Raw genomic sequence first — 18,561 nt, 5'->3', positions numbered from 1 at the left:
CAGTTTCCCTGAAATGCATTTTTATTCTTCTTCACGCCTTGAACAATTTGAATAGTTAATGTTGCGTTGAATTGATATTGATACTGTAAATACTTGAATTGAGTAGATGTGGATTTCTGTCCAAACATGACATGAGAATCACAGATGCCAGCTGTATTGTGCTTAATAGCAGCTTTAATCCTGATGTAGATAAGCTGCCTGTAAAGTATCAGCATACCTCAACATGCTGTGCTGCATATCCATGTTGATGTTTTTAGGTTAAAGGCCCTAAGAATACAACTCTGCTCTGGTAACACACTTAGATCTGTCCTGGTTTATGACACTACAAAAAAGTTTGTGTTGAAGGTCCTGCAGGTACATTTAAGAACAGATATTATGACCATTTCATGTTTCTTAGTGAAACTCATTCAGTTCAGGAGCTGCATTGGCTTTTGCAATAAAATATATCAACTACTTTCTAAACTTTGAATCTTTGCAGAAAGTTTTATGCATTTTTAGCTGCTAAACAAAGAAATGGGAGGAAGCCGCTGTGGCTGTAGGAGTACATCCTGTACCCGCTGGGTTGCTGGTTCAAACCCACGCTCCATCTGTCTGTCACTGTGCCGTTGTGTCCTTCACCTACTTTGGCTGCAGGTGAGGTGATCAGAGGACACGGTCGAACAGCAGTCTCGCTCCTGTCAGTCTGCCCCACGGCCAATTTTCAAGCATTAAATTGTGAAGTTTAAATTTATTTTAAGTTTTGCTTGGTATATACAGCATTTTTATTACAAATACAAGTAACATTCTTAGCTAATTGTGCTGTAAAGTGGCACATAACACTGCCCCTTTAAATCAGACTTGTGCTGGCCTCTCCAAAATATAAACTTTGTTGTCCTTAAGCCTCTTTGCAGCTAATTTGTCAGTGTTTGCTTATATGATCCATTTAAAGGATTTGTTTGTACCCAAGCTTTAATTCCCTGGCTGATATCCAGACACTACTTCAGTATTTTTCTCATGTTGTTTCCTAACTGTCTTTTTTTATTTAGAAATATGTGGTTTCTACAACATAATAAAACTCATTTGGCTTGAATTTATGATTATTATATTGATTGATTGAATTAAAATATTTGCACTACAAACTTGACCAAACATACTAGGTAAGATTTTGTGGTTTTGCAATGAACTTTTCATACTGAATCTTTGAGGTGAAGCACATTCCTAGCATATCTCCCTCATACAGTAAAGATGATGCGTTCTGTAGGCAGACTGAGTCTCCTTTCTGTCCAATCAGGAGCTTTCCTTTCAGGTGTACGACTGTGATTGCTTTATAAAGGTTTTTAACTCCAGAAAAAGCTGAAAGAGCTTTGCATTAGTGTCTGTGATTAATGGCACCAAAAGCAAGTTTTATCTGTAAGCATCCACTGCTAAATCTTTACAGATGAAGTGGAAGGAAAACTAAAGCATACAAGGAGAGAAGATATGAGAAACAGGTCTCTAATGTCAGTGCACATGAATTAAATGTTATGCAAAGGAGGTGTGAGTGAGACAAAAGTTGATTAATATTTTCCTCTTCCCTCCCCTCAGGTTTCCCCTCCTCACCTCACTGACACATGAAAGAAGTCATGCCGGTTCTCACAGCAGGAGCGGGTAAGACGACAGCCGGTGTGCCGTACTGTGCTCCGTCTGTTTGGGTTCATGTCCACAATGTGTTTCTGTTCTCCACAGGACTGCATGAAACGCTGGCCCTGCTGACCTCTCAGTTGCGGCCCGATGCCAACCACAAAGAGGACATGGTCTTCCTCAAAGACGTCTTCAGTGAGAGGAGTTTGGGATACCTCATGAAGGTGAGAAATTCTCCTGAAAAAGATAGTATTGTTTTATTTTTGCTTTGAATTAAAATACCATCTCATTAATTTTCTTTAAAAAGTTTATTTTCAATGCATGGTCCTTCTAGATCACAGTCCTATGTAATGTAGACTGAAAGTGCAAGTTTGTCCATTGAGTCAGGTATTACTGAGAGGAAGGAAACATCTGTCAGGAGAATCTACGTCAGTGAAAATGTTTTATTCAGCTGTTTGAGGTCCTCAAATCCCAGGAGTTTTCCAAAGCTAAAATTAGATCCGCCATGAGTAGAAAGTAATCCTGAGGGTTATGTTCTCTGGAGACCTGAGAAGACCTGGCGACAGACCCGGGGCCGCGTCAGCCATAATGCCGGCGTTTCTCTGATTCTGTGTCTTTCATATTGGTATCATTACATTTCCAAAATCATGAATTTACCCACCAATGATCTGATACTGCTGCAGCAACAGAAGCTGCACTGGTAACCATTCATTAAAAAAAAAGCAACTACTTTTTATGTAAAACAGAGCCAATAAAATTAATCTAACAAGATGAAAATGGCTTAGAAACACTAACAAGAAGAATGTGATGAGGAGGTCTGTGATTTACTCCATGAATTCAATAGGAAAGCAGACAATTTCCTTTTTTATGATAGAGTTTAGTTTTGAATGTGGAACACATTTATAAGAGGGGCAGAAAATCTGTAGAAAAATGTTAGAAAAAAATCAGTAAATGCAAATTTAATGTTATACAAACTACTTTTTGAGTTGAGAGCAAAACCTGCCGAGTAAATAACTATGAAAGTCCTTAAATTACTTTTGATATTTTGTCCAAATACTTTTTTGAACTAATGTGTTCTCAAACATTCCTGAATGTACTGTGTTTAATTCCTTACCAATACTGTTGTTGTCTAATAACACTCCTGTCGTCAAGAGGACATGTTGGGAGTTATGGAGCTCCCAACACATAAAAATAGTTTGTTGTTTTTCCCAAAGAGCACAAGAAAAATACTGATTCTTATTTCACAATATTACCTTTTTCTTTCCCACATAGTTCACTTTTATTAACTTTAAAGGAAAAAGGACCTGCAGGGTTGAAAAGTTATTTCTCCTGAACAGATAAAATCCTCATTTTCACTATCGGACTGATGGTTTGTGGTTTATATGTCCGAAGCGGTGACCAGTGGAATAGTATTTTTTCCCCAAAGGGTGGACAAAAAATATTGAAGCTCTTTCCTTTAGTAACTTCCCAGCCGATAGGTTTATGAGTGTTTTCAGCTTTAAGCTTTCCAAATGGGACTCATCAGCTTCCAAAATGTGGAAAGAGGGTGTGCTAGGTTTTTTCCTAAGCTACATAAAACTGGTAGTTTGATATTGTTCAAATGTTATCTGTTCCATAATTTCTGGTGTGTCTTCTGTAATAATATATTTTACCCATCTTTGTTTAAATTAGACTGGGTGCCATAGCCAATCAGAGTTTAACCCACAGCCTTGCTGAAATAATCTCTGGAAATATTTTTCTGTCCAGATTCACGAGAAGTTGAGACAGTACGAGAGGCAAAGCCCCACGCCGGTGCTCCACAGCGCTTCCTCTCTGGCTGAAAATGTAAGCTCATCTCACACACTCCATAAATAATTTCCCCACTTGAGCGCAGCTTTCAGCCTCTGTGAGTTAGCTCTTGTGGAGAAACAGTGCAAGTTTCAAAAATGAATTTTAATGTTGCCAAATGTGCTGAATCATCCTGACGCTCCTCTAATGAAGCCTAACATCCTGCTCCTCTCTTGCTCACGTCAGTGGGAGGAAAGTGCTGACCCCAGTTATTTGCTACTCCTCTTTCCGTCTGTTTGTCTGTGTAGCAGTCTCTAATTACTCCACAGTAAGCTGAGTGAAACATCGTTTGTGTTCAGCTCTTACAACACCTGATTTAAAGGTTTTTGGGAATTTCTCAGGTGGCAGAGGAGCTGCAGACTGGACCAATGAGCACAGAGGAGAAGGAACTGCTGCACCTGCTGATGTCACCACATCTGAAGGTAAACACACAACCAGCAGCTTCTGTTTTCAAATCCCAACAACTGTGCTACCATTTTAAGAAACTTCTTTTAAGGACCTGCAACTAAAGCAGTAACTTTACATTTTTACACATCCAAAGGGGCAGTATTATGTAAAAGTGACTTTTTTGAATCTTACATAATGTTGTAAAGTTATTCCCACATCAAAAACATACCTGGAGTGTTGCTTTGATTCTTTCATGCATGTTTGAGGAATCCTTTAATCTCACCATTCAGCTGCGCAATACATCTGGGTGGACCTTAGCTCCACCTTCAAGACGCAGCTCCTCCTTAGAGCTGAGGCTTTCAAGCTTCAGAGCTTCCACCTCACAGAGCAGCTCTCTCCCACAACTCCACTACTCAGTTCCTTCAAACTAGCCAGGAGCAATTAGCAAACACCTGCAGAACTCATTATACCAGCTACTTCTTAGTGCAACGCTGGTAAAAATGTTGTTCAAGAGTTAAAATAGGATGACGTTGAGATGACTTCCAGAGGGCGGAGTTTCAGAAAAAGCAGGAGGGTTTTTTTGTAATTATTTTTTTATTTAGACAGATTTCCATCACATTCGTTAATTACAGCTTTACCCATTTAAGATCGTACATGAGGATATAAGTGGGAAGTCCAAGTGCTTTTGTCCATACTGCCTTTCTGGTATTTTCTTTTACAGACTATTACTATTTTAGTTGTGAACGATAACAAAAATGAACAGAATTTAACAATAATGGAGATTGCACCACCTCAAGCAATAAAAACCACAAGAACATACAAGGGCAGGGCACATAATTCACAAGAACAATCAAATGAAGTCAGATCTAATCGGTTTTACATACTCAGTCCATTTGGTCCAGGTCTTATAAAATGTTCCTTTTTCAACTTGGAGGGAAAAAGAAATCTTTTCCATAGCATAAATCTGGTAAACAGTTTACATCCATTCATCGATAGTGGGTGGGTCTGGTTTTAGCCATTTCCTTGTGATGGCTTTCTTACTGGCTACCAGTAGTATAGCCAGCAGTTTTTGGTCTTTATTGGTCCATGTGTCCAATTGTAAGTTGCCCAAGTACAACGTTTCACATTTGAATGGAATGTTTACATTGAATATATTTTCAATATGTTTGTGGAATTCTTCCCAATATGGTTTTATTACCTGGCAGTCCCAAAAAACATGGAAGTGCTTGGCTCCCTTAGACCTGCAGAGTCTCCAGCAGGCGTCCCCGTCGCTTTGATATCGTCTCTGAATGGGTGTAACAAAAAAATCGTGCGATGTTTTTCCAGCAAAACTCCCGCCATGTGTTTGATCCAGTCGAGACCCACTGCAGTTGACATATTTCCTCCCAGCCTTCTTGTGAGATGATTACCTTCATTTCCTTTTTCCATTTTCTCTTTATGTATTCTGTATTCTCATGTTTAGATAGCTGTATGGCATTATATAATTTAGAGATAATTCTGCTGTCTGATCTGGGTTTAATTAGTGATAGAAATACCCACATGAAATTTGAATCACTTTTTTTCAACACCTCTTTAAAATTTCTATTAAAATAATGTCTCACCTGCAGGTACCTAAAAAAAATCATCTTTTTCCAGTCCGTGATCCTTCTGTAAGGTTTCAAAACTCTGAAATATCCCTTTGTGGACAAATGAATAATTTGTTATTCATTTAACATTAATCCTATTAATGTTAAAGAGACAAATGCCCAATTTTAAGGCTGTAAATTATAAAGTCAAATTTCTTTCAAGTCATATTTGATATACAGCTCTGGAAAAAAATTAAGAGAAAACATAAAATTATGAGTTTCTCTGATACTTTACTTTTTATAGGTATATGTTTGAGTAAAATGAACATTGTTCTTTTATTCTATGAACTACTGACAACATGTCTCTGAAATTCCAAGCAAAACTTTAGTATTTATTAGCATAAAATGAGAAATGGTGAAAATAGTGAAAAAGATGCAGTCCTTTTAGACCTCAAATAATGCAAAGAAAACAAGTTTATGTTCATTTAAAACAACAACAACACTAATGTTTTAACTCAGGAAGAGTTCAGAAATTATATTTGGTGGAATAACCATGAGATTTTCAATGCAGTGGACTCTTCATTTTTTCTGTATGTATAACATTCTTACAACACCTGAAGGTAACACACTTACTTGCAAATTGCACTATGTGCCTAGAAAACTGCCCCTTTAAAATAACCTTTCTTTTAGTTTATTTCAGCAGCAGGAGTTTATTCTCTTTTTTTAATCCCATCAGGCTGTCCTCTCAGTGCATGACACCGTGGCCCAGAAGAACTTTGACCCCGTGCTCCCTCCGCTGCCCGATGACTTCGAGGACGAGCTGGATGAGGAGTCTGTGAAGATTGTCAGACTGGTGAAGAACAAGGAGCCTCTGGTGAGTTGCAACAGGATGAAGAACCTGAAAGGTGCTTCCTTCTGTCAACGTTTGTTTCCTTGTCAGGGAGCAACGATCAGACGGGATGAGGCAACAGGAGTTGTGATCGTGGCGCGGATTATGAGAGGAGGTGCTGCAGATCGAAGCGGTACGTAAAGATTTCAAGTTTTCTTTTGACATTTAATAACTTATTGTGCTTTTTGTTGTGTTTATGTTGAAATTCAACTTTTTTCCTGTTTATCTTGAATCAGTAAATTATTTTATCTTGACAAAGAAACTATGAAACACATGTATGTTTTTAAATATCAAATAAACTCACAGCATTAATGCAAATGTAGCTGCTGAGCAGGGAAAAAGGGACACAGACACTCAAATGTTTTTGTGGTTCAATCACAGATTAAAAATGTTCCTGCTGTTCAGAAGAGTAGATTGCACTGTTTCGAGAAATAGAACAAGATTGTGCATGAGGCTCAGTAATCTGAGCTGTTATTGATCCATGTTTATTTTGCTTAGTTTGTCAAATCCTCCGAGTTTTTTCCTCAAATGTCTGGTCTCTAAACCTTTTCACTTTCTGTGAGCTCGATAGAACTGACTAAATCAAATGGGACTGAAAATGAGAAATTCAACCGAAAAATAAATAAATATATATATATATATATATATATATATATTTTTTTTTTTTTCAGTTTTCAGGGTTTATTTGGCAAGTTTTCCTGAAAACACTATGTAAAAGAGTCAGTGCTTGGCATATTTTCCAAGCACAGATGAGGCTCCTCTGTGTGTTTTAAAGATGCTTCCTTTCAAAATACTGAGATGGATTTTTTTTGTTTTAAATTCTAAAAACAGCAATAAATAAAAATTACATGCAAAATAAAAGCTGTACTTGTGTATCTGAGCCTCCCTTCAAGCAGGATGATGATCAGAGTTTCTGATCAGCAGGGAAATACTCTATTTACTATTTATTTCTCTATTTACAGAAAATGAAATAGAGAAGAAAAAAAACAAATATGCAGAAATATAAGGGCTGAAAAACAAGAAGCTGGTTTCTGTAAAGACAGAATGATCAAAGTTGGAAGGAGAGAAATGCTGCAGCAGGAGAAACATGAGAGGTTCTGCAGCTGTAGCTGAAACACAAAGCGCTCCATGAGTCAGAATCCATCACGCAATACACACTTAAAAAGATCTTTATGAAATATCAGCCAGACCCAAGTGCATGCTGGGTGCATCAACCAATTAGTTCCCATATCCATAAAATTTTAATATCCTCTTGAATTCTTCCAGGATTAAAAACGTGTTGCTAGTGTTAAGAAAGGAGCTGAGGAGTGTTGCCTGCTGAATACATACATAATACATGTGTGACTGTATAATAATGTGTTCTCTGAGCCTCTTTAACCAGAGGGAATATTGATCTTCTCTCAGATTTGGTTTCATTGTTGTGGCTGCAGCTCAAAAGATCTCATGTGGAGGATAGAAACCACCGGAGTCTGTTGCTGTGACAACCAGACAGACGTTAGGATACGACTCAACATGAACGACACTGGAAGCTCCCTGGGACTGTTTTTTATTATTATTATTATTTTTTAACCCATTTCTGCCTCTTACAGGTCTGGTCCATGTAGGAGATGAACTCAGGGAAGTCAATGGAGTTTCAGTGATCCACAAAAGACCCGACGAGATCAGTCAGCTGTTGGTAAGAAGACCACACATAATATTATACATTCTTGTGAAAATTTTCACCAAGGAAGTTGAATTCAGGCAGGAAGTTACTGCTTTCAATTATTTACCATAAGTACTTTATATAACAAGTACAAATTACAGAGAAAATCAAAATAAAGATAGAATTTCTTTGTAAAACGTCACTGTTAGGAATTATAGATACGTCACTAAAAGTATATTGACCCTATATTTTGATCCAAAATAATAAATTACAACTAAACTTCATGTTTTTCTGTCTTGAGCATCCAGCTGCAGTTCTAACCCTCCTATTTTGTGACTTAGTCCCAGTCCCAGGGCTCCATCACGCTAAAGATAATCCCAGCCATCAAAGAGGAGGACAGACTGAGGGAGAGCAAGGTGAGATGAAAACATGTCCAACTGGATCTGCATGTACTTTTATTTATAATACACTGTTTATTAGGACCACTTAAAAACACCTGGGCTCATTAAAACTGTTCTGTGATTTTCTACCACAGGTTTACATGAGAGCCTTGTTTGACTACACCCCTCTGGAAGACAAGGCCACCCCCTGCCAGGAAGCGGGACTTCCCTTCAAACGGGGCGACATCCTGCAGGTTGTGACGCAGGACGACCCCACGTGGTGGCAGGCCAAACGCGTGGGAGACAGCAACCTGCGGGCCGGACTCATCCCGTCCAAACAGTTCCAGGAGAGGTGAGAACGTCCAGCAGCTCCAGCGCTGACGGATTCACCCGGACATCACCCGTTTATTTCATTCATCCCTTCAAATCCACGTTCATGCGTTCCACTGACAGAGGTCAGCTGTGATTAGATGGAGCATCAGAGAAGTGGGGGAAAAAAATAAGCAGAAATACAGCGTTGAACGGGCACATGCTGATACTGAGTGTCATAATCCACCAGTGAGATGATCTCAGCTGGGAGGTGGCTGCCAAACTGCAGCCATGGCTGGATTAACAACCAACAGGAATGTGGAGAAGAAAATGCACATATGTGGAGTTTACATTAATCTTAGGGATTAAACAACGAGAATACTGGCATAAGCTTTGATTTGTAATAGGAAATCACTGAGTGGGTTTTAGAGCGCATTTCTCTGTTTGAGGAAATACTCGACTTTTGCTGAAATACTCGTACTGACAGATGATCAGCAGTATCTACAAGGACATAAAGACAAATTATATTTTGTTAAAGAGCCCCCCAAAAATGATTTTTTATGTTATCTGAAAGTTTTTCTTTAGACTTTGGTAGTTTTCTCACTATTTTTTCTGTTTAAAAAAACATGAGGACAGTTGACAAGTAGAGGACATAAATGTCTGGGATATATTTGGTAGGAATGTCAAAATTAAGATTTTTGTCCCAAATACTAAACAGTCTTTTGAGATTATTGCTGATTCTGAATCTTTGTCTGACATGTCATTCAAGTTAATGAAATTAAAATTATTTTTAGGAGTAAAAACTTTAAACTGCTGAGCTACAAGACAGTACATTTCATTAACTGAACTGTCATAAAGCAAAGATCTAAACACCGTTGTCTTAAAAAAGCATAAACCTCATGATATAGAGACTAAAACACCGACAGTGAGAACAATAAAAATAATAGTTTGTGTAAATATTGGAAATTTATGGATCAGCCAAACTCCAAAGTTAAACTTCTAGAAAGCTTCAAAAGATTAAAAGGATATAAGGCTCCACGCATGCAAAACATGAAAAAATAAAAAACATGGCTTTGTCCTAGTTCTATTTAACTGCTAAACATTACATACAGCTGTCTTGTGTTACTGAATCTGGTAATCCTTTGTGTCATAATCTGTCAATGTTTGCTCTGTCTTGTATTCTTGACAATCCCCTCTTACTTTCTGCTTACTCTCGTCTCTGCCCTGATGATTCTCCGCCTGCTTTTATCCTCTCTGGCTCTATGCTGCACATCCCTCCAGGCGGCTGGCCTACAGGATGAAAATGGGCACACTACCGAATCCAAAATCCCCTAAAAAGCCTGCTTGTAAGTTTCTGCTTCTCAGGATTTCACCTCGCAGTCTACATTTTTACGTAATCCCAGTTTACAACCAGCTGCCCCCACCGGTCTTCTGTTGTCACTAATGTAATAATATGTCTTTAACAGATATTTATTCACCTTCATTGATTTTTATTGGCATTCTTCTAGCTTTGTTCCTGGATCCATTAGCATTCACTGTTCATCCCTTGGTGCAGGCATGTTTTTAAAGGGATGAGGTAGAGGAGGAGGGGAGGGATCTCAGATATGAATTAATCTCTTTAATGTTCACTTCATCTGGCCAAGTCCAAGCTGTTCCAGACAGCAAAACAGCAGCTGTTCCCTGCATCAATAATATACCACACTTCTCACCTGATGCAGTACACAACATGCAAACATTGAGAGGCTGTTTTGTGGTGCATTAACTGTATGCCATCCGATTAGGCCTGGGCCGCAGGAAGGCAGGAGCTTAGCAGGATGCAGCTCACTGTTCTACTTTAAGCCGCAGCAGCAGCAGCAGCAGCAAACCTGCAGGGACTCTCCAGTCCTCCTGCTCAGTTTATCCAACCAAACCCTGACATAAGCTTTTAAAATTAGTGTTTCCCTTCTCGTCTCTGATGTCATCCTAGTGCCGTATTTGAAGCTCATTCAACCCTGTCCCCATTATCAGCTGTCATGTATATAAAATCTGGTTCTTTTTCCTTCTTTAATCCTGTTTATTCTTCTTTGCTGCATTCTGCATCAGCTGAAGGATGCGACAAAGGTGGGTGAATGTGCAGCCACACTCTCATCCATCCACAACATGTATACAGATCATGAGGCCTTAAAGGTTGAGTGTGGGTGTGTGTGTGTGTGTGTGTGTGGGTGAAAGGCGTTGGGATTTCTGCAGCTTGGAGCTTATTTCCTCCCCTCCTGCTGCTGGAGCATCAGGGCAGATTCTTGTGTTTACTGCAGCAGGTGAAGCACAGGTAGAGAAGCATCACTGGAGACATGAGCTCAACCAAGTTAAAGGCTGATAGGCAAAAATAGATTCTGTTCTCTTTTGAGTAATACTCTCTTATTTTCCATTTTGCAACATGTGTTCAGCTTTTTTATGTTTTCTAAACTCTCGTAGATAGAAAAAAAATTCCAGTAAATAATGTTGAGTTTTGTATAGATTTTATGAGGAAAAGGCAACAAGCTTAAACTAGGGATGCACCGATCTACTTTTAGTATTTTCAGTTTAGTATTGGCCAATGGAGAAAAACGTTGCTGAATCGACTTAAAACGTTTCTTTTTTTAAACACAGACATAAATGTAGTGAAATATACATTTGTGTGACAATTCAGCAACGGTACAGCACACTTACATAAATCAACAGCTGGGTCAAAGATGTAAAAACAACACAGCTTTAATTTGTTCAGTTAGGAGTAAAAAAAAACATCCAATGTAAAACAAATAAGAAACTGAAACTGTTGACAAAAACAACAGGTTGACTACTTTGGTCAAACAAGTAAAAAACTGCAACAAATCTTTGAAATGGTTCAGAAAAGTGAAATTAAAAATAAAAAATTACGTCACTCAGAGCACAAAGCTTAGAATTAGACTGAATGGATCCGCCTTTATGAATCAGGCACATTGTCATGATATCTGATCAAGATTTCTTTTCATTATCAAGACCAATAGAAATATTGATATCAGATCGGTGCAGCTCTACATCATTCCTCCAGCAGCGTTGCTTCTCCACCTGCCGTCTCCCTGTCTGCTTCCTGTTGGGCCTCGCCTCTCCTCTCCTCTCCTCTCCTCTACCCTCGGCCCTCCCTCCATCCTCTCTTTAATTTTTCCAGGTCTCTTACCCAGAATGCTTACCCCCCCTCTCTACCTTGCTTGCCTCCCAACAGAGGACTGTGACTGTGAGGGCTATTTCAATGGACAGTACATAGGTGAGAGTGTGCACATCTTTCTCCAACTTGCTCTTCCTCTGCTTTATTTGCCTGCTGCAGCCTGGCTGTGCGCTGCTCCCCTCTGGGCTTTGGGTTGGGGTCAAAATGACTTTTTTTTTAGGCTGATTAAAAGTTTATAATGTGACAAAATGTAAAAACATTTCAAGGGGTCCTAACTTTTAAGTCTGAGGTTAAGTTGCCTGGGTTGGATACAGGTGGGGAAGCGCAGACCCTTTTTGCCAAATCAAGAAATGGTTCATTTACTAATATTCTAATTTTCTGGAAACCAGGCTAAATTCTAAAATGAAAACTAGTTTTTTTTCTCCATAAAATAACGCACTATTGTTACATTTCATGTATTCAAAACAGAAAGCCAGGCTATAGGTATGTATGATGGAGTTGCAGTCTTTTCCTTACTGTGATTTTGTGGAGCTAATGCATTAGCCTCCTCTGTAGCTCTCCCCCCTCCCTCCATCTCCCTTCTGAAACTTGAACGTCATTTGCTCTCCCGCCCTGCCCCGCTGCCCGAATGATGCTGAGCACACGGCGTGACCTAAACACAGCTGAAAGCCTGACGCCACACATTTGCTGTGACATGAAACACCTTAACAACCCATATTTGTGCTTCCAGTCGACCTGCTTGAAGCCGTAAACCCTCCCTCCTCTTCCCGCTGTCTTTGCCTCACAGTGTTTGGATCCTCCTGAACCCCCCCTCTTCCCTCTGCCCTGCTTCTAGCTAACTGCCCCTGTTGTTGTGGTCAGTGCGCTGCTCCACCCTTTCCTCCCCTCCCTAGAACCAGCTCCCCTTCACATCCTCCCCCACCCTCACGAGGGCCCTCCTGCGTTGGACGCATTGCACACTCAACCAGGCACGTTTGTTGCTCGTTCACCTTTATGTGGAGGTGTGAGGCTGGGTTGTGTGATGCTCTAACACCGGTTATAGTCTCTTCTAAGTGTAAAGCAGTGGCGCCCTCCTGTGGCCAGGTGTTTTCCTGGGAATTTTATTCAGGTACAGTGGCCGGCTCAATCATCTGAAGGGGGGAGGGGGGCCAGACCGTTCTGGCCGTGGGAGACCCTGCGGTTAGTCCCTGTGTTTCAGTGCGGGGTCTCCCTGGGCCAGGCTGTCCTCAGTGTCCTGCCTCAGCACTGTAATCTCTTGCAAAGCAGCATGTCCTGAACAAAATCTGACCAATATTAATATTGTCAATGAAATGTTTTTGTTACAAGAAACCAAAACTTGCAGGTTTTTGTTAGTTGCATGTAATACAATTCTCTGTAGCATGAAATCTCAAAATTCACACCATTAATAACTTCTTCTGATCGGGCATATATGCACCTCGACAAATGTTTTGATAATGCATGATGCTGAGATTGTTCGTAATGCACATGCTCAGGCTGTGTGTGAGGAGGGGTGTGTGTGCTCCAGCTGAGCAGAGCTGCTCATTCTTGCTCCAGCTGGTTTACGGAGAAGCTTCCGCCTGAGTCGTAAGGATCGGCAGGGATCGTCCGGAGAGGACTCGGAGATCGGAGAGCCGGACTTCCTGACCTATGAGGAGGTGACCCGCTACCAGCACAGGTCTAGTGAGAGGCCGCGGCTGGTGGTTCTGATCGGTAAGTCGGAGCCTCTAAAAGCAGACGCAATCTTCATTTACGACATCCAAATATGATCAGAGTATGTTCTCCTCAATATCTCTCTCCAAGGTTCGCTTGGGGCACGAATCAATGAGCTGAAGCAGCGAGTGATAGCTGAAAACCCACATCGTTATGCTGTAGCTGTTCCACGTAAGTCTGTCAGCATTTTTACTCTGCAGTGTAACAGAATCAAACGACAAGCGAAATGTTCCTTCTTCTTTTTTCAATGTTAACACAGATACTACCAGGCCTAAGAAACCTCATGAGAAGGACGGAGTGGAGTATCACTTTGTCACCAAACAGCAGTTTGATGCAGACGCTTTAAACAACAAGTAGGTTTTTCCTGCATCGGGGATTTTTATTTAAACATTTGTGATTCTATTTTTTAAGTTGGTCCCTATTACATTTTTTTAAGCAGTTAATGTCTAACATACAGTTAAGGAATACCATGAAGTCTAGGTAAGGGCTGAAACTGATTGATCTAAGAGGGACCAAAAACTAACAACTCCAATCCCAGAATGGCTGCTGCTGTCAGGTTAATGCTATTTTATAAACCTTCAGGCTGTTTTGATGTTCACATTTGAGGTGGATTAAGAATAAAAACTGCTTCATAGTTAAACCACCTCAATGTTTTGAAATACTGTATGTTTAAAACATTTGCAGCAGATCCTCTGCCTTCTCCCAGCAGAGGCTCATCTGAAACCTGCTGAGCAATTGATTTAGTACTGATTTAGTGTTTCTGTTCAAAGTAAGACAAAAAATAGCATTCATAGCATGTTTTCATTTAGACAATAATATTTTTGCCTTTTACATCAGTTGCTGACTGCCAGTGTTTCTCAGTACAGAGATTGGATGTAAGCCTGCAATGTAAACAAGTCAAGAAATATTAGATATGTCTTAGAATCAGGTCACGACTTGAGCAAATGAGTGTGTGGTGATTAGTTATGTTAGCTTTGTGCACAGAGGGCGTAATCTGTTCATGTTTGTTTCAGTGTTGTAACAGTGACTGCAGAGATGTCTCTCAAAAAAAACTCAAGTTAAAAGCACAGCTTGTTTGATTTATTCACAAACTCAGACATAAAATGTTCTTGATTTAAATTCATAAAACATTTCCATCTTTTAAGGGAATTTGTTAATTTCGTTATTTGAGAAAATGACTTTATATACTTGGTACGTTTTTCACAGGACGATCATTTGCAGAGCGTCACTTCCTCCACTGGCTTCTTTAATATCCACCCAATGCAAACATAGCAACAGTGTAAAGGTTCATAAGATAGTTTACCACAATCTAATGTTTAGAAGAAATGTTTTTTAGCTTTTCTCAACCTAGCTGTTCGCTTCAACTTCTTTGTCCAACTGATCTGAATTTATAAAAATGGAAGAAACCAGAAGAGTCATCTACTTTGGGTACAATATCTATTCTTTTTTTCCCCCCATAGATTTATAGAGCATGGGGAGTACAAGGAAAACCAGTATGGCACCAGTATAGAGGCCATCCGCTCTGTTCAAGCCAAGAATAAGATGTGTATAGTTGATGTGCAGCCTGAGGTGAGAAGACATTTTTTTTTATTATTTTTGAATGTTCAGAACAGATACCAAAATATTCTATCATAACATGTCAAAATGAGTTGCATGCTGCAGTCTTGTTACATGTGTTCAGCAAACAGTTTGACATTTCCCTCTCGACTTTGCCAATCTGCCTCTTCTTCCTGACCTCTGTGTGTAAATCTGTCTCCCCTGCAGGCGCTGAAGAGACTACGAACTGGAGAGTTCAAGCCATATGTTATATTTGTCAAACCGCGAATTCCTGAGAGCCGGCGTCGCCGCAGTGCAGCCACCTCACCAGGAGGGGGCGAACACGGGCGTCTTACAGTGAGTACTGCTCATATTCAGACATCCTTTTAATAAGCTGGACAGCATTCTTCACTTGATTAGACTGACAAAAGGGAAATTTTATAACTTTGACAATTGAATAAAAACAGCAGACTGATTTGCATAAAAGAAAACAAATTTAATGTTTTACACAAATGTGCAGTGGTATTTTTAATCTACAAGAGAATGTTGAAGTCATACACTTGTTGTACAAATAGTAAGCATTTAAATACAGATCTAAACTACAGAAAAGGTCCTGAACTACAATAGACTAATTTTATTAGGAGTTCCTTTATAAGCAACTGTAGAGGGCTGAAGTTAGTGGATCTTGCCTTTATTTTTCTGAATTCTATATTTGTTTCAAATAAATTAATAGTGCAGAAGAAAATGGATTTCATAGGGTCCTAAAAGTAGCTCCTCAAGTGACAAAATGTTTGTATTGTATTTTTTGTTGACTCTTGGTCAGGACTACCTTGAAAAAGATTGTTTTGTTCTGGTGAAATAAAGATTTGATATTTTTTTTAGATGTTATATACTTTCATTATCGTGGCACACTTTGCTTAATCCAGTCTAGATCTTATGATTAATTAATTTAATCATAAGTAGAGGATTTTCTGTCGACTCATTACTTTCAGCAGCTGACTGAATCACTCGTTGGCAGGAATGTTTAAAATCCAAGTTCCTAACTTAGCCTAAAGTCACACAAGTCTAATTTCAGTCCTGCTGAGCACGTACCACTGCTATTTTTTCCTCCCCTCAGGATGAAGATCTGCAGGAAATGCGTCAGTCTGCCGTTCAGATCGACCAGCAGTACGGACACCTGGTGGACCGCGTCCTCATCAAGGAGGACTCGGCCAGTGCTTGCGCTGAACTGCGCGGCATTTTGGAAAGATTGGAGCGCGATTCCTTCTGGGTGCCTCTGAGCTGGATGCGGACCTAAACGCAATACCCACAAACCCCTGGAAAATCCTCTGATGCAGCCAATCCTTGCACTGGTTTTCTCATGAGCCAATACCTCTACACCCCCAGGCTGGTGGCCAACCCAAGAGTTTACTGAACTAGGGCCATCTAATTTACAGCAGCACCACAAGCAGATGAAGTCAAAGAAATACCTCAGTTCTTCAGCAAGGCTGACCATTTGATTGCCCAACTTCCCAAAGTAATAAATAGTTTTGCATGTCACGTTTATGCATATTTGGTTTCGTAATTACCAACTCTTTTTTAAAATTGTGTAGATTCAGAAGAATTTCTACTTACTGAATTCCCGTCCAAACAGAAGAGCAGATGAAGATATCTCGGTTTTCCTGAAAGACAAACATCTCAAATTAGATCAGTTCCTTTTAAAAGTCTTCTTCTGCTAAAGTTTACAGCATGTAGAATGCTTTTTGACAAGTTTGTAGTTTAAGTACCATTTACCTAATTTGCACAAGTTCAATTTTATTCCTCACACCGTTGAACTTTACAGTAACATATCAGCTTTTAGTAGCATGATTTCTTTTTTAGTTCTACAGCTTTACTAAACAGCAGCTGCTGAATGCTTCCAGTTTATTCCTGCTGCTCATGCATCATGTACAGAACAAGAGCCTGTCGCACAATAAACTGCAGAAGAGAAAGACATCTGACAAGTCATGATACAGCTTAATCACTAAGCTACTAATTAAAGAAATATCCAGATGGAATGCAGGGATATTTTTTGCTGAGCTGGTTTTAGAAAATGCATGTCGACAGTTTACTTACTCAGATGTAAAAACTGTAAATGTTACTCCTGGTGTGCCAACGAAAGACGTCGTAGCACTTCAATGCAACCTGTTTACCTTCGTCATTTTGACTGTAAAAACATTGTGCACACATTTTCTGTGGATGGATGTTGCTGTGTGTGTCAACATACGTTAATGTTGTCCCTGTTTTGCAAATCGGAATGGATTTTGTACAGTTTCTTGAATATATCTGTATTTTTGGCTGGAGAACAGATGTTTGAATTGAAGAACTTTTTATGCAGAACGTCAGTGGACTTTGTTTTTTTTTCAAAGCTTAAACAATAGGACAAGAGGGGTGGAATGTTTGTAGCAACTATGAGCTTTTCTTTGGCATGCCAGTACTATATTAAAACTTGAAAGATCTGAACCTACTGACAACGCAGATCAGGAATAAACACATTTTGTGTTGAATGTGAGCATCAAACACTTTCCAGATCATATTTGTTAACTTGTTTTTGTCACATGCGACGGAGTTTGAGCTGTGTGAACTAAACCGAGAATGTTGACTTTGTAAGCTGTCATGTACAAAGTGCCATAATAAAGGAAGCTGACTCAAACTTTAATTATTGTTATTGCTTCCTTAGAGATTTTAGCGTCATAATGTTTAATGTGTGCTTTTACCTTGGCACCATTATAGACTCCAGTGCAGTCAAGTGCATCAGAAACCCTGCCAGAAGTCCTTGGCTCTGGGTTTTAAGAGTTGTCCCTCCGTCAGTTATCTCCTCTGTCCGTGTTCTGCTGGTATTTGGCCCCGAGGACGGATTAATGTCAGAGTGACAAACAGAAACCTGGCAAAGACTTTGAAATGCTCAATACAAAACAACAGCCAGTCAATGTTAACCTTTCTTTCTTCAAATGCAACCTTTACTGTCTAAATAGTTTTGCCATAAACTGTAAATTTGCCCTCATAGGTCAAAGGTCAGCTTTTTGGTGTTTCTGCAGGTTGATACTGACAATATTAACCGCAATTAACTTATAAGTGCAACGCAGAGATTTAGTGACATCTAACTGAAAATGCAAAACTGTATAATGTCACACAGGAAGAAGAATTTACATTGTTACTTCTTTGATTTAATCATTCACTGACGTTTGTGCAAACAATAATATAAACATCAATGTTTGCTAGACATAGTTATTGCACTTAATGACTGAATGACTAGAGTCTTGTTTTCTAAAACAAACCAGAGTGCAACAAGCCAAACCTATGATACAAAGCCAATAAAACATTCCAGTGTCAGATTAAATAGTGCAAACTTTACCCCAAATTTTATTAATAATTCAACATTTACAGTAACTTTTGTTCAGTGTGCTTTTCACACAAATTAGCTTTCTTCTAAAACCCGAGGCAGGATGTTAACTGAAGACTAAACTAGCAGGAAAAGTATTATTTTTATTTTACTCCAGTAAACATTATAAAAATATTTTTAATTAAAAAGATAAGAA

General features: G+C 39.3%; 1 protein-coding gene across 18 annotated transcripts in view; it reads left to right on the top strand.

Annotated features, from left to right (window-relative positions):
* The window catches only part of mpp3a (MAGUK p55 scaffold protein 3a), a 28,572-nt gene extending 10,891 nt beyond the window's left edge, over positions 1–17,681 (top strand). For 2 of the 18 annotated variants that reach the window (XM_032587293.1, XM_032587291.1), the window contains exons 2-21: positions 1,564–1,626; positions 1,705–1,823; positions 3,346–3,423; positions 3,768–3,848; positions 6,115–6,252; positions 6,319–6,400; positions 7,857–7,942; positions 8,251–8,325; positions 8,445–8,641; positions 9,856–9,944; positions 10,681–10,698; positions 11,762–11,857; positions 12,227–12,241; positions 12,801–12,866; positions 13,313–13,468; positions 13,559–13,639; positions 13,728–13,821; positions 14,929–15,037; positions 15,233–15,361; positions 16,122–17,681. In XM_032587293.1, the coding sequence (XP_032443184.1) occupies positions 1,590–1,626; positions 1,705–1,823; positions 3,346–3,423; positions 3,768–3,848; positions 6,115–6,252; positions 6,319–6,400; positions 7,857–7,942; positions 8,251–8,325; positions 8,445–8,641; positions 9,856–9,944; positions 10,681–10,698; positions 11,762–11,857; positions 12,227–12,241; positions 12,801–12,866; positions 13,313–13,468; positions 13,559–13,639; positions 13,728–13,821; positions 14,929–15,037; positions 15,233–15,361; positions 16,122–16,301 (1,926 nt within the window). In that variant the 5' untranslated portion in view covers positions 1,564–1,589 and the 3' untranslated portion in view covers positions 16,302–17,681. The remainder of the gene's footprint in view (positions 1–1,563; positions 1,627–1,704; positions 1,824–3,345; positions 3,424–3,767; positions 3,849–6,114; positions 6,253–6,318; positions 6,401–7,856; positions 7,943–8,250; positions 8,326–8,444; positions 8,642–9,855; positions 9,945–10,680; positions 10,699–11,761; positions 11,858–12,226; positions 12,242–12,800; positions 12,867–13,312; positions 13,469–13,558; positions 13,640–13,727; positions 13,822–14,928; positions 15,038–15,232; positions 15,362–16,121) is intronic. The other 16 variants (XM_032587295.1, XM_032587296.1, XM_032587299.1 and 13 more) reach the window with 16 other exon arrangements.
* The last annotated feature ends 880 nt before the right edge of the window (positions 17,682–18,561 follow it).

The sequence above is a fragment of the Xiphophorus hellerii genome, chromosome 16 (genome assembly GCF_003331165.1).
Source record: "Xiphophorus hellerii strain 12219 chromosome 16, Xiphophorus_hellerii-4.1, whole genome shotgun sequence".
In the NCBI taxonomy this organism is placed as follows: Eukaryota; Metazoa; Chordata; class Actinopteri; order Cyprinodontiformes; family Poeciliidae; genus Xiphophorus; species Xiphophorus hellerii.
Note: the sequence above shows the minus strand (reverse complement) of the source record. Positions and strands in the feature narration are given on the sequence as shown.